At 50.5% G+C, this 12,882-nt stretch overlaps 1 protein-coding gene across 5 annotated transcripts in view; it reads left to right on the top strand.

The window, feature by feature from the left end:
- Nucleotides 1-12,152, top strand: part of AGAP1 (ArfGAP with GTPase domain, ankyrin repeat and PH domain 1) — a 469,017-nt gene extending 456,865 nt beyond the window's left edge. For all 5 annotated transcript variants that reach the window (XM_050751653.1, XM_050751648.1, XM_050751651.1 and 2 more), the window contains 2 exons: nt 9-264; nt 4,274-12,152. In XM_050751653.1, the coding sequence (XP_050607610.1) occupies nt 9-264; nt 4,274-4,477 (460 nt within the window). In that variant the 3' untranslated portion in view covers nt 4,478-12,152. The remainder of the gene's footprint in view (nt 1-8; nt 265-4,273) is intronic.
- Nucleotides 12,153-12,882: the final 730 nt, after the last annotated feature.

Below are 12,882 nucleotides of genomic sequence, written 5' to 3'. Positions count from 1 at the left end.
CTTTGCAGGGAAGAGAAGGAACGGTGGATCCGTGCCAAGTACGAGCAGAAGCTCTTCCTGGCCCCACTACCCTGCACGGAGCTGTCCCTGGGCCAGCACCTGCTGCGGGCCACCGCCGACGAGGACCTGCGGACGGCCATCCTGCTGTTGGCACACGGCTCCCGGGACGAGGTGAACGAGACCTGCGGGGAGGGAGACGGCCGCACGGCGCTGCATCTGGCCTGCCGCAAGGGGAATGTGGTCCTGGCACAGCTCCTGATCTGGGTAGGTGGTCGGCACCCCTGGCAGAGGACGAGGCCACAGGGGGCACTGTCTGCTTTGTTCTGCTTCCATGGGCATCTTTCTGGCAGAAGGCTGTTGTTCTTTGTCCGCAAGTGGGAACAGTTCCTAATGGGAAACTCCAATTGAAGAACAGAGGACCTTATACAGACACAGTCGGTCCTCCTTGTACAGTACTTGTCAGTTTCTGAAAATTGCCACTTTGTGATTGCCCCTTGTCAGGGAGGGTTGGTGGTGTCCCTCTTTTTCATTTCCATCATCTTCTGGAGAGAAGGCAGTGTATTAACGGGATGACTTGTAGGGTTTCCCCATTTCCAAACCTTTGGTGTTTTTATTCACTTAACAGAGAAATACTGGACCCTCAACTTTGAGGTCTGATGTGGCAGGAGTTTGTCAGAGGGCTTCTTTTGAACCATTCTGATGAATTTCTACTGGGGAAAAGTATTCTGTACATTCCTGTTGAAGCATGTGGCACAATGCTTGAATGAGTAAAAGAGAAGGATAAAGTGGTTGAGCAGAGAGGCCTTGCCTGTGCCACGCGGGAGCTACGTCTGAGAAGCCGTGCCCACCTAGGGGCTGCCCGTGGACCCCTGGGGCTTCAGCCGAGGCAGGTCCCCACCAGAGGCAGGCTCCACCTGCAGGGAGGCTCCCCAGCTACGGAAGGCAAGCGTGTGCCCAGAAGTGGGGACGGCACCCAGAGGTGGGACACCCAGCTGGAGGCTCTTCTGTCTCCACTCGCAGGGCAGGATGGGTCAGTCCCGCACGGTAGCAACGTTCTACAGCCTCACGTGTGGAGTGCTGCAGGCTTCTGCATGTTTTTGATCTAACTTTTTTTTTGTTTTTTTGAGACAGAGTCTCGCTCTGTCGCCCAGGCTGGAGTGCAGTTGTGCGATCTCAGCTCACTGCAACATCCACCTCCCAGGTTCAAGCGATTCTTCTGCCTCAGCCCCCTGAGTAGCTGGGATTACAGGCACCCGCCACCACACCCAGCTAATTTTTATTTTTTTTATTTATTTATTTTATTTTTTTTTTTTTGAGACGGAGTCTCACTCTGCCACCCAGGCTGGAGTGCAGTGGCACGATCTCGGCTCACTGCAAGCTCCGCCTCCCAGGTTCTCGCCATTCTCCTGCCTCAGCCTCCTGAGTAGCTGGGACTACAGGCGCCCGCCACCGCACCCGGCTAATTTTTTTTTGTATTTTTAGTAGAGACGGGGTTTCACCGTGGTCTCGATCTCCTGACCTTGTGATCCGCCCACCTCGGCCTCCCAAAGTGCTGGGATTACAAGCGTGAGCCACCACGCCCGGCCTATTTTTATATTTTTAGTAGAGACGGGGTTTCACCAGGTTGGTCAGACTGGTCTCGAACTCCTGACCTCGTGATCCACCCACCTCGGCCTCCCAGAGTGCTGGGATTACAGGCATGACCCACCGCACCTGGCCTTAATCTGACTTTTTTGATGGGTGCAGTTGGAGAATGAGATGAGATATACAGACACTACACCAAAATCAAAGATATTACCGTTTACTCATTAGTCATACATGTGATGTAATGCAAATTAAATAAGAGTTGTGTGTAGTGTGCTAGGGCTGCCATAACAAAATACCACAGACAGGTGCTTCAACAACAGACATTTATTTTCTCACAGTTCTGGAGGCTGGAAGTACAAGATCAAAGGCCCGGCAGGGATGGTTCCTGGTGAGGCCTCTCGTGGCTGGTAGACGGCCGCCCTCTCCCTGTGTTCTCACAGGTCCTTTCCTCTGCACTTGCTCCTAGGAGATCTTTCCTTTCCACCCTCCCCTCCTTCTTTCTGGGACACAGTCTTGCTCTGTTGTCCAGGCTAGAGTGCAGTGGCACAATCATAGCCCACTGTAACCTCGAACTCCTGGGCTCAAGCAATCCCCCGCCAGCCTGCCAAGTAGTTGGGACCACAGGCATGCACCTACATGAATGGCAATTTTTTTTTTAATTTTTGTAGAGTTAGGTTCTTACCATATTGCCCATGGGTTTTGAACTCCTGGCTTTAAGCAGTCCTCTCACCTCAGCCTCCCGAAGTGTTGAGATTACAGGTATCAGCCTCCCAGCACAGCCTCTTCCTCTTCTCATACAAATACTAACCCTATTGTGACCTCATTTAAGCTCATATACCACCATAAAGGCTCTATCTCCAAATACAGTCACATGCGAAAGTACTGGGTGTTAGGACTTAAACATACGAATTGGTGGTGGGAGCAGAGGACACAGTTATAAATTACAGGCCATGTTTCCTCCTCCAACTGAGCAAAAATTCCTTTGATGGCGCTGGTTCCATGCTGTTGAGTGGCCTCAGACTCCCACACATTGTACGTTGGCAGAAGTGGAAGTGAATTCACTCTTTTTCATGAGCAAAAAGCTTAAAAATGTTGTGTACTTTAGCCCTGAGAAAGATTCTGTGTGAGGACATACATCCGGGTACTGTTTCTTCCAGTGACAATTTTTTATTTATTTTCATTTATTTATTTATTTATTTATTTTTGAGATGGAGTCTCACTCTGTCACCCAGGCTGGAGTGCGGTGGCACGATCTCAGCTCACTGAAACCTCCGTCTCCTGAGTTCACACAATTCTCCTACCTCAGCCTCCCGACTAGCTGGGATTACAAGCATACACCACCAAGCCCAGATAATTTTTGTATTTTTAGTAGAGACGGAGTTTCACCATGTTGGTCAGGCTGGTCTCAAACTCCTGACCTCGTGATCCTCCCACCTCGGCCTCCCAAAGTGCTGGGATTACAGGATTGAGCCACCGCACCCAGCTCCAGTGACAATTTTTACAGAGTGTGCACGGTTGAGGGGAGAGTTCTGAATTCTGTTCCTGTGGTGGAATATTGTATGACTTGCCTGTGTCATGCTATTTGTGGGGTGGGGAGACAGGGTCTCACTCTGTTGCCCAGGCTACAGTACAGTGGTGTGATCTCGGCCCACGGCAGCCTCTGCCTCCTGTGTAGCTAGGTCCACAGGCACATGCCACATGCCCAGCTAGTTTTTAAAAAACGTGTTTTTTTCTAGAGACAGGATCTCCCTATATTGCTCAGGCTAATCTTGAACTCCTGGGCTGCAGTGAGCCACTGCACACAGCTTGTGTCGTGCTTCTGAGTAGTGTTTTTTGTTGTTTTTCTTTTTTTTTTTTGAGACGGAGTCTCACTCTGTTGCCCAGGCTGGAGTGCAGTGACGCAATCTCGGCTCACTTATGCTCCGCCTTCTGGGTTCACACCGTTCTCCTGCCTCAGCCTCCTGAGTAGCTGGGACTACAGACACCTGCCACCACGCCCGGCTAATTTTTTGTATTTTTAGTAGAGACGGGGTTTCACCGAGTTAGCCAGGATGGTCTCTATCTCCTGACCTCGTGATCCGCCCACCTCAACCTCCCAAAGTGCTGGGATTGCAGGCGTGAGCCACCGCGCCCGGCCTCTGAGTAATGTTTAATGATGTAAGAAAATGATCACAGTATAGTGATCAATAAAAAATGAAAAACAATACAAATTATTTGTATTGTCTTATCTCAATTAGGCACATACACATTTAGATTCAAAGAAAACCCATTGGAAGGAAATCCACTAATTGACAAAGGTTATCTCTGAATAGCAAGATTATGGGTGATTTTTTTTTCTTCTTGAGCTCTTATGTGTTATTTATATATTTCTTATAATGAAAATGCTGAGATCAAAACAGTGATCTTTTTTTTCTTGGTGCAGTTGGAAAGTCAAAATAGAAACAGCAAAACTAAAGTTATCTTTGATTCCTTAATGTCGCACAAAGGAGGGGCTTTCAGTTGAAAAGAAGACACGTTCTTTCCTTAAAAGAATCCGCTGGCCACGGGTGCAGGCTGTGCCAGCCAGTTCTGTAGCTGGCCCCGCTGTCCAAGCACAAGCCACACACAAGGGCTGAGAGGAAGCGTCTCTGCCCCCTCCTTCCATCACATCCCCGGGATACTAATGTGGGCTCCGTTACCTCCGCAGTATGGGGTGGACGTCATGGCCCGAGATGCCCACGGGAACACAGCGCTGGCCTACGCCCGGCAGGCCTCCAGCCAGGAGTGCATCGACGTGCTGCTGCAGTACGGCTGCCCCGACGAACGCTTCGTGCTCATGGCCACTCCCAACCTGTCCAGGAGAAACAATAACCGGAACAACAGCAGCGGGAGGGTGCCCACCATCATCTGAGGAACAGCCGTGCCCACCTGCTCGCCACACCCGGGACGCGGCAGCCTTGCCGCATACTCGCTCGGAATTCGCAGCACGTGAGTCCCGTCGCATCCCCTCCCTCTTCCTGGTGGCCGCCTCCCTCCCGCCCACCCACTGTCACCCCAAACAAAATCACAAAACCTGGACATCCTCAAGGGGCAAAGAGGCGGCCGGGAGACTGCAGAAGTGGCTCCTTTTCATAAACTCCCCTAAACCACAAACAGGAGAGAGCGACGGGCCTCGGCCCTTTGACGATAGCACACGGCGCAGGACCCTTGTCCTGGTGGCACAAGGGACGGGGACGTGAGGGGGAGGGGAGGCGAGGAACAAGGAGAAGGGGCAACTTTCGTTAACTGGCAGTTAAGCACATAGTACATTTCACCTCTAGCAAACGGAACACTTGGATTCCATCTCTTCTCTGAGGAGCTTGACGGCATAAATCAGAAGCAAGCACACAGTTTGTCAGGTTTGAAGCCCCTATGATGGTATGTGTCAAATCAGTTGTAGCTAATCTGTCCAGGGAGAATACTGGCTTCATTACACTTGTATAGTTGAGTTCTTCCAGCATTACTGCTGTTTAATAGAACATGATTAGTCATCACCGAGAAGAAAGCATATTAGCCGAGGAGGTAGTTACGTGGCACGCTCCGGTGATTGCCACGATGTGATTGCAATACTCTTAGAAGCATCATATTATCCCAGACATGTTCTTTCAAGCCCTTGGAGCCCTCCTTTCTAAATTCACTGTCATAATTTAGTATCTGTTTAATTTTTCAGTCCAAAGAGAGGAAATCAGTCGCTGAGTATTATTTGACTGCGGTCTCCTTGGTGCAAAAACAAAATGGGAAAAATAAATAAGAATAACTCAGAAATTCAAAAGGAAATCACAAATTCAGCTAACAATAGCATTTCGAGTATATTTCGTAAACTAAGTAAATACACAAAAGGCTATTTTTTCCGACCGTAAGAGAGATTTTATGTCCTTTTGCCGAGGTGGATGTGTTAGTCTCAGGCCCTCCTGGGCCACATTGCCCAAGTCACACAGGCTTCTGTATTATGTATTTAGATAAGATGTGTGAAAATATATTTGAATAAAAGAAGTTCATAAATATGCATTGATTTTTGTACAGACAAATGGCACCTCTCTTAATTTATAAATTGAACTGGATGTGAACTAATAATGTGCAACTAGTTGAGATAAGAGGGTTACAGATCATTGTACATGGAAAATATTCCCAGCAGTAAACACTTCCATTAATGTGATCTACAGCTTTTAAAAAGGAGCATCTCAGAATAAGACGGTGGTACAATTTGCTTATTAAAATTGAGAAAGAAAAAAAAGACACACTGAAGTATATTAGAAAGGAGAAAGAAGGAATGTGGTTTCTCATGATTGAAAGCATGATGTAGATCAGATACGGCTTTTGCTAACCAAGACCAAGGGGCTCTGGCAAGACGGGGTGGTTTTCCGAATGCCAGACCGAGGTGCCTTACGGAAGGCAGCTGCTGATGGTTCTGTGGCACAGACTGGCTCCTGAGAACCCAGGCAACCTTGACCCGGCAGCCCGGCCCTCCACGCTAGTACCTCGCCTGATTTCCATCGTCGCGGTATCTGGCCGCTTCAGACGTCCGCCGCCTTCCGTGGTGGTAGTCAAACGTAGTCAGCCAAACCACAGCATCCCTCAGATTAAAAGCAAACGGGGCGGCTTTGCCCAGAGCCCATTGGCAGTGTGACGCGGGGAGAAGGGTTGTCACGATGGAAGATGAGGACACTAGAATCCTGTAGCACAGAAACACAAAGCCGCACGTGCTGGCAGCCTCCGGGGTGTTCCTTGCTCTCATATATTAAACCTTATATTTTGTAAGAGTTTTTCCTCTTCTTTCACTTTTTAAAAAAAATTAAAGTAGGTGGGGAAGAAATAAAGCTTTACACATAATTTATATGTGGGTAAGTGTTTCATGGAAATTTCTAATCTTAACGAAGCTAAGTGGAGCTCACTCGTATCCAAAAGGATAACAGGTGCAGCAGCCACAAGTCTGAGAACTTTGACGACAGTCCCATCGTCCTGCCATTTGATTTTTCAGTCTGCGTTTCATCACTGTGTAGCTATTGTAAATGTGAATAGAAAAGAAAAAAAGGTCATTGCCTATTTTTGAAGAGCGCGTTGGTGTTCGAATCCACTAGACACACTCGCTCCACACAGCCTTCACCGTAGACTCTGTAGTGGACACAAATATAGCATAAATGAAATTGTTAAATTATTTCATTGTAGTGAATTCCCACTATAGGAATGCTTTATCATAGTGAAGCTTCTTTTGAGAAGAAACGGAACTCCTTGAGGCTTCTCTTTGGGATGTATATGACTGTGTACATATTATTCTATGTGTTTATAATATAATATTTTCCCAAATGACTTCTTGTTTCACTTTGCCTTCCACAACCTGAATGCTAGATTGGCTCTTTCCCTTCCCGGTCCCCAGCACGGGCCGCCATGACTCCCCCTCAGAAAACACAGCCCCTCCCCTGCCATTCTCAGCGACGTCCATCTGCTCCACGAGCAGCCGCTTGCTAGGGCCCGAGTTTTAGTAGCAAAAGGAAAGGCAGTTTCAAGGGTCTTTCCAAATAAAGAAGACAGCTGGCTAATCTGTTTGTATTTCGGTGTCTAACCGAAGCCCTTTCTTTGCTGACCACACTCTTGTTCCCACTTTCAAGCTAATTACCACCAAGGCTGGGAGAGGCAAGGACCGAGGGCAGAGTTAGGAGTAACGTGTTTGAGAAGGGAGTTGAGTTTTTGTTGTTCATTTCCATGTTCAGTTCTGTGACGTGATGATGACAGATCACCACTGCAGGATCCACCTCACCTTTCCTGTTCAGAATTAAAACTCTGCCTTGAAGAGAAACAGCCAGCTGGGGGAGGCACACAAGCGGCCTGTGTAACCCTGTGGGGGATCTGGACACGTCTGCACCCCGACGTTCAGCTTCACAGAGACTGAACTTGGAGGGGAGTGGAGGGGTGTGGAGGGGTGTGGTGCAGACCTGGCTGCAGCAGGAACATCCCGCAGGGACAGGACTCTGATTCTGACCTGAGGTGCTGGGGCAGACAAGTGGTTTGCCCCACCCAGCACCCCAGTCGTGTCCCTGGTCCTTCTCTCTGTTTCATCCCAGGAAATGAGCAGCCCAAGGGCGAGCAAGTGACAAATTTCTGAGTCATTTGCCCCAAAACCAGGTGCAGTGTCCTATCTCCCAAGTGTGTGCACAATGTATATGCACCGGAAAGGAGGGCGAAGGCGGCAGGTCGCTCGCCAATCGCAGGGTTCTCAGACGCAGGAGAGAGCGGGATCTTACTGAATTGCATTTCCTGCAGGGCCCCTAGTCCACAAGCCAGTTCTGGGCAGTGGCTTTTCAGCACAAGGGCCTTGCGTTGAAACTCCCTCTTCTGAGACTTGGCCCAGCCTGATGAGGTCTGCATGGTTCGGCCTCTGTCATCCAGTGTAGATACCAGTCTTCCTGTTTTTGTGACATCTGCACATTGGAGGTCATTCCCTATGTCTGCATAGGAGCTGCTGCCAACCTTGTTAGGGAGAAACATGGTCTGATGAAAAAGCCGGACCCCTAGACTCCGCTGGCCCTGCCATCCCTCCAGAGGATTCCCGCACAGCTCTGGACAGGCACCCAGCTTCCTGAGCTCTTGTTCCTCATCTGTGAAAGTTGCAGGGTGCAGTGAGGTTTCAAACCCGTGTGATAAATGCCAGCCTCACACCTGGCCAGGGGATGCTGGGGAGACCAGAGCACTTGTTAAGAACAGAAACACTGATGGGACCAAAGCCGGCACACACGCCAGGAGACCTGCCCGTGGCTGACACTGTCCTCCAGCCTGCACCCAGGGGAGGCCGTGACGGGCATGTTTGCCAAGCGCCTCCAGTAGAGCCCGGGGCCCTCCTCTCTCAGCCTGCCAGTGCCCTGCCCCGGCCCTCCACATGGCCGGGAACAGCATCCCTTGCTCCCTGAGAGCCTCTCTGGAACCTGCCCACTTTTCTCAACACGGATATTCCACTTTGTAGTCTGAAGTTGATTTTCTAGAGGCGAGGAAGGGGCTGAGTTCTGCCCTCGTGCTGTTCGCCGGTGCTGGTCAGGGCCCAGACGACCCTTCGCTCTCCCCCACAGCCCGTTGAGGTGGTGTCGGCGTGGACAGCGTCCCTCCCTTCAGAGGCCACCTTCCCCTTGCCGTGAGCTGCGTGACTCACGCGTGCATTGGGCCTCCCCTCCTCCTCCTGTCCGAGATCGGAGCTTGCTGGAGAGCACCCCGGGTCGCCGTGCTTGGCTGCAGGCCGTCCCTCTCTCCCCGTCCCCAGGCTCCCAGTGTGTTTTGTGCTTGAACTTGGTGGACTCATCTTACCCCACAAGAGAGGCCTGCTCAGCCTGCAGCATGCAATGTGCCGTAGGCGCCCTGGGTCCCCGTGGTGCCCACGATGCCAGCTCTTCCTCCCTGCACTTAGGATGTTCTGGAAATGAGGAGAAATCCATATTCCTGCCCTGGGAGGTGGGAAACCTGGCAATGATGTAGCTTCCCCTGAGATGGGGTATAATCAGGCCTCAGCAACCACTCAGGAGGCAAAGGTGTTTGGAAAGCAAACCCCAAACCTCCGGAGGGGCCGCTTCCCTCCCCGCACGGCTGTGCTCTGCTTCCGTCCCTCACCTCCTGCACAAGGTCGTTGAGACTTTTCTAGAACTCCCTGGGGTTGTATTTATGGCCTTCAAGCAAACAAATTAAAAAGCAGTCAGGAAGGAGTTCTGATAGAAAAGTGCTGGAGACACACAGCTTTCCTTCAAAGGAAATGTAATTTATTTCCAACCGCCGCCTCAGATGGGGGTTTCACGTGTTGTGAAGTCACATCTTGAATGATTGTCACCCTCATCCTTCCCCAAAAAGGTAAATAAGGGCCTTTGGCATCAACGCGTGCATTCTCCACCTTTCCGAGGCTCACACTTGGATTTCTGAGTGGCTTTCTTCAGGGAGCCCTTGTGGTCACACGGCTTTAATGCCGCCCCCGTCCCCCCAGGCCAGGCCAGCACGCCCAGGTGATAGTGGGGCCAGGAGACCCCCCTGCCCTGCCCAGTGGACAGATCTGCCCCAGCCCTGCTGTGTGCCCTGTGGGGACGGGCCCTCTGTCATTTCACCACACACGTTAGGCTGCTTTTCAGCGAAATGTCAGCTTTGCTCCCATTATGTGGGAGACAGAAGGGGCGCAGGTGTATCTCCTTGGAGTAGCTGGGTCACTAAGACACAGTCCTCAGACTGGTCCTTCCGACACAGCGAGGGAGTGATCCTGATCGCTGGCCCCTGGGATGCTGCGCTGTCTGTGATTAGAGAGAAGTGACCAGTGCCCCGTCTGTGATGAGACAGCAGCCCCTATGGCAGACCCCTCCCCTCTCCATGGAGGAAGACATATGTACTGAGATATTTACTGTTTCAAAAACACAAACTTTCTTCCCCTTAGAGAAGAAATACTGCCCTTAAATAGGCTGTTGAAATATGAATGCCCCACCCCCTGCCGCCCCATGTAATCGGTGTGTCTGCGGCTTTCTTCGCATCACACGTCTGCGTTGGCAGGTGACTCTGGAAAGGGAGTCTGTGAAACCAACAAGTTTTTTTAAACCTGTGAGTTGTATGAGAAAGTATTTAAGTTCACCAGTGTAGTAAACACCCACCCCCGTAGCAGTAAGCAGACCTAAATCTGAAAACCCATTCTTACTGTCTTTCCCTATGAGGTGCTGGTTTTGGTGTAAAACGACAGCACTTGGTTTGGGGTTTTGCACCTGTTTGGTAGAACTGTTCTTGTCTGAGGCCCTCACCCGCTACAGATGGGCCTCAGGGCCTGGAGATGGGCAGATGGGGCCGGAATGGCCGGCAGAGACTTGCATGGGCTCTGAAAGCCCCAGTGCTCAAGCCTAAGGCTGCTAAGTGAGACCAGCAGGCAGCTGTGGCTTCCGGCCTTGGGACACCCAAGCTGGGCCACTCCCTGTGCCCGAAACAGGATATCCTCATGAATGTGGGGAGAGCTGGCTCAGGGCTTGGCTTTCATTTTGGCCTGGCACAGGGCGTCTATAGGGAGCACCCCCCAACCCGAGGATGGTGAAACCATATGATAGAGACTCCTTGTCGAAGTCCACGTCGGACTGATCTAGAATGCTCTCTGGGGGAATTGCATGGCCTTTGCCTTGAGATGCAGGTGAAAGAAAGGAACCAAACAAGGCGTGAGTGCGTTGGGGAATCTTCCCAGTGGAGCAAACCCCCTTAACACACCAGCTGTTGGGAACAGCTGCCCCTAAATCAGATTAAACCCTCATCTGCCTGCATCTCCCTGGTGCCGAGCAGTCTACACTGGCCCAGGAAGCTAATGCCTGAGCTGCTTGGAGAGCTCTGGTAAAAAGAAGACACTAGAAGCCCACTCAGTCAGCAGCTGTGCATGAGGATGTCAGGGGCCTTTGGACTTGAGGAAGGACAGTCCAGGCACATGGAATCCTGATGGGCCTTACACAGACACTGGCAGGCAGCCCAGCCCCTGCCCAGTACCACAGCCCTGGGGTGTCCCCTGACATTCTTGGAGGTCCCTGGGCAAAGGCATTTCCCGCCTGGGTTCTCAGGGTAGGAGAACAGAGAAGGCTCCAAGGGTGTTGTGAGCCAGGGGCCAGTCTGGGGAGTGGGTCTCACGCACTGCTCAGGTTGGCACATGAGGGACCTCCCCAGCCCCAAGGGTCCCAGCAGGGTTCTCGGCACGGCTGTTTTGAGGGTGCACAGGTGACTGGAGAGGGGCGGGGCAGTTGCATGGTGGATGGGCAAAGTGTGCATTTAGAAGCTGCTTCATGGCATTAAGAACGGGGGAGAGGGCCCAGCACTGTAATGTTAGAAATAATTCCTTCTTGCAGACTTGAAAAGCATCAGTTTCCCTCCCACAGCTGGGTTTTTTGTGTCTGAAATACATCTCATTCTCCAGATGCAGCCCCTCTCAGCCCTCAGCACCTGAGCACTGGGGAGGCCTTTGTTGGGCTCAGCCTGGAGAGGGGAGGGTCGCACGGGTCCCAGGGGCAGGTCTGGCCCACTCTCCTGCCCTGACTCTTCCCTTCTGCCAGCTTGGAATTTGGTTCTCATCTTGCCACAGGGGCGTGTTTCCTAAAGGGGAGCCGGAGCAGGTCAAAGGTGACAACTGAGATGCATTTCTAGGCAGGGGCAGGGAAGGCCAGCCCACCTTACAGCCGGTTTTCTGTTTCTGTAAATAGCAGTGTATAGAGGTGGAAGGGCAGCGTGGGCTTATCCACAGATGGGTTGAGGCTTTTTTTTTTTTTTTTTTTTTTTTTGGATGTTTTCTATTACCTCATTCAGCAACTTTATGTTTCACAATGACTCAGTGATGCTTTATTTATATTGTTTGTACTGTAATTAAAACCATTGACAGACATTTCACTTGGCTTGTTATTTCATATGATCTTGTTTTGATTAAATATGCCAGTTTGTATTTTCCTGCCTTGGGATTTTTTTGTGTCCGCTGTACAGTATTCTAAGGGGAAAAGAAAGACGTGTAAAGTAACAGAGAGAGGTGGCTATGGTGTAGAGGCCTCTTTCTAATAAAGAAATGAAAATATGTCTACACCGCTTCCGTGGACTTTTCTTTCTTTCTTTTTCTTTCTTTTTTTTTTTTTTTTTTTTTTTTTTGGTGGCATTGGTCATTTATCACAACTAATTGTGTTTCTAAGCCCAAGCAAGGTAAATGAGAAAAGGGGCTTTGTCTGCCGCGGGGAGGGGCTGCCCCAGGCCCGAGGGAATTTGCAGTTGGAATGAGGAAAGAGATCGGGAGTGTCTCTTCTGACTTCCTCCTTTACAAGGACAGAAACTCCAAGAGAATGTTCTTTACCCAGCCAGGGTTGACTGGGCCCAGAAGTTCCAGATGCTTCAGTATCTTTGCACTGTGCCACACTGCCCCAGGTGTGTCATAAGAACTGTTCCCAGCAGGTGGCTAGCAGTAAAACCATCCCAGAACTCTGATTAATACCATTATTATCATTAATATTACTGTAATTTTTGCATACAAACTACATTATATCTTCCTCCCGCAAAAAAAAAAAAAAAAAAAAAAAAAACAAACTAGCCAGGTGCGGTGGTTCACACCTGTAATCCCAGCACTTTGGGAGGCCAAGGAGGTTGGATCACCTAAGGTCAGGAGTTCAAGACCAGCCTAGCCAACATGGCGGAACTCCGTCTCTACTAAAAATACAAAAATCAGCTGGGCGTGGTGGGGCACGCCTGTAATCTCAGCTACTCGGGAGGCCAAGGCAGAAGAATCGCTTGAACCCAGGAGACAGGTTGCAGCGAGCCGAGACCACGCCA

Source organism: Macaca thibetana, chromosome 12 (assembly GCF_024542745.1).
Source record: "Macaca thibetana thibetana isolate TM-01 chromosome 12, ASM2454274v1, whole genome shotgun sequence".
NCBI classification, from domain to species: domain Eukaryota; kingdom Metazoa; phylum Chordata; class Mammalia; order Primates; family Cercopithecidae; genus Macaca; species Macaca thibetana.
Note: the sequence above shows the minus strand (reverse complement) of the source record. Positions and strands in the feature narration are given on the sequence as shown.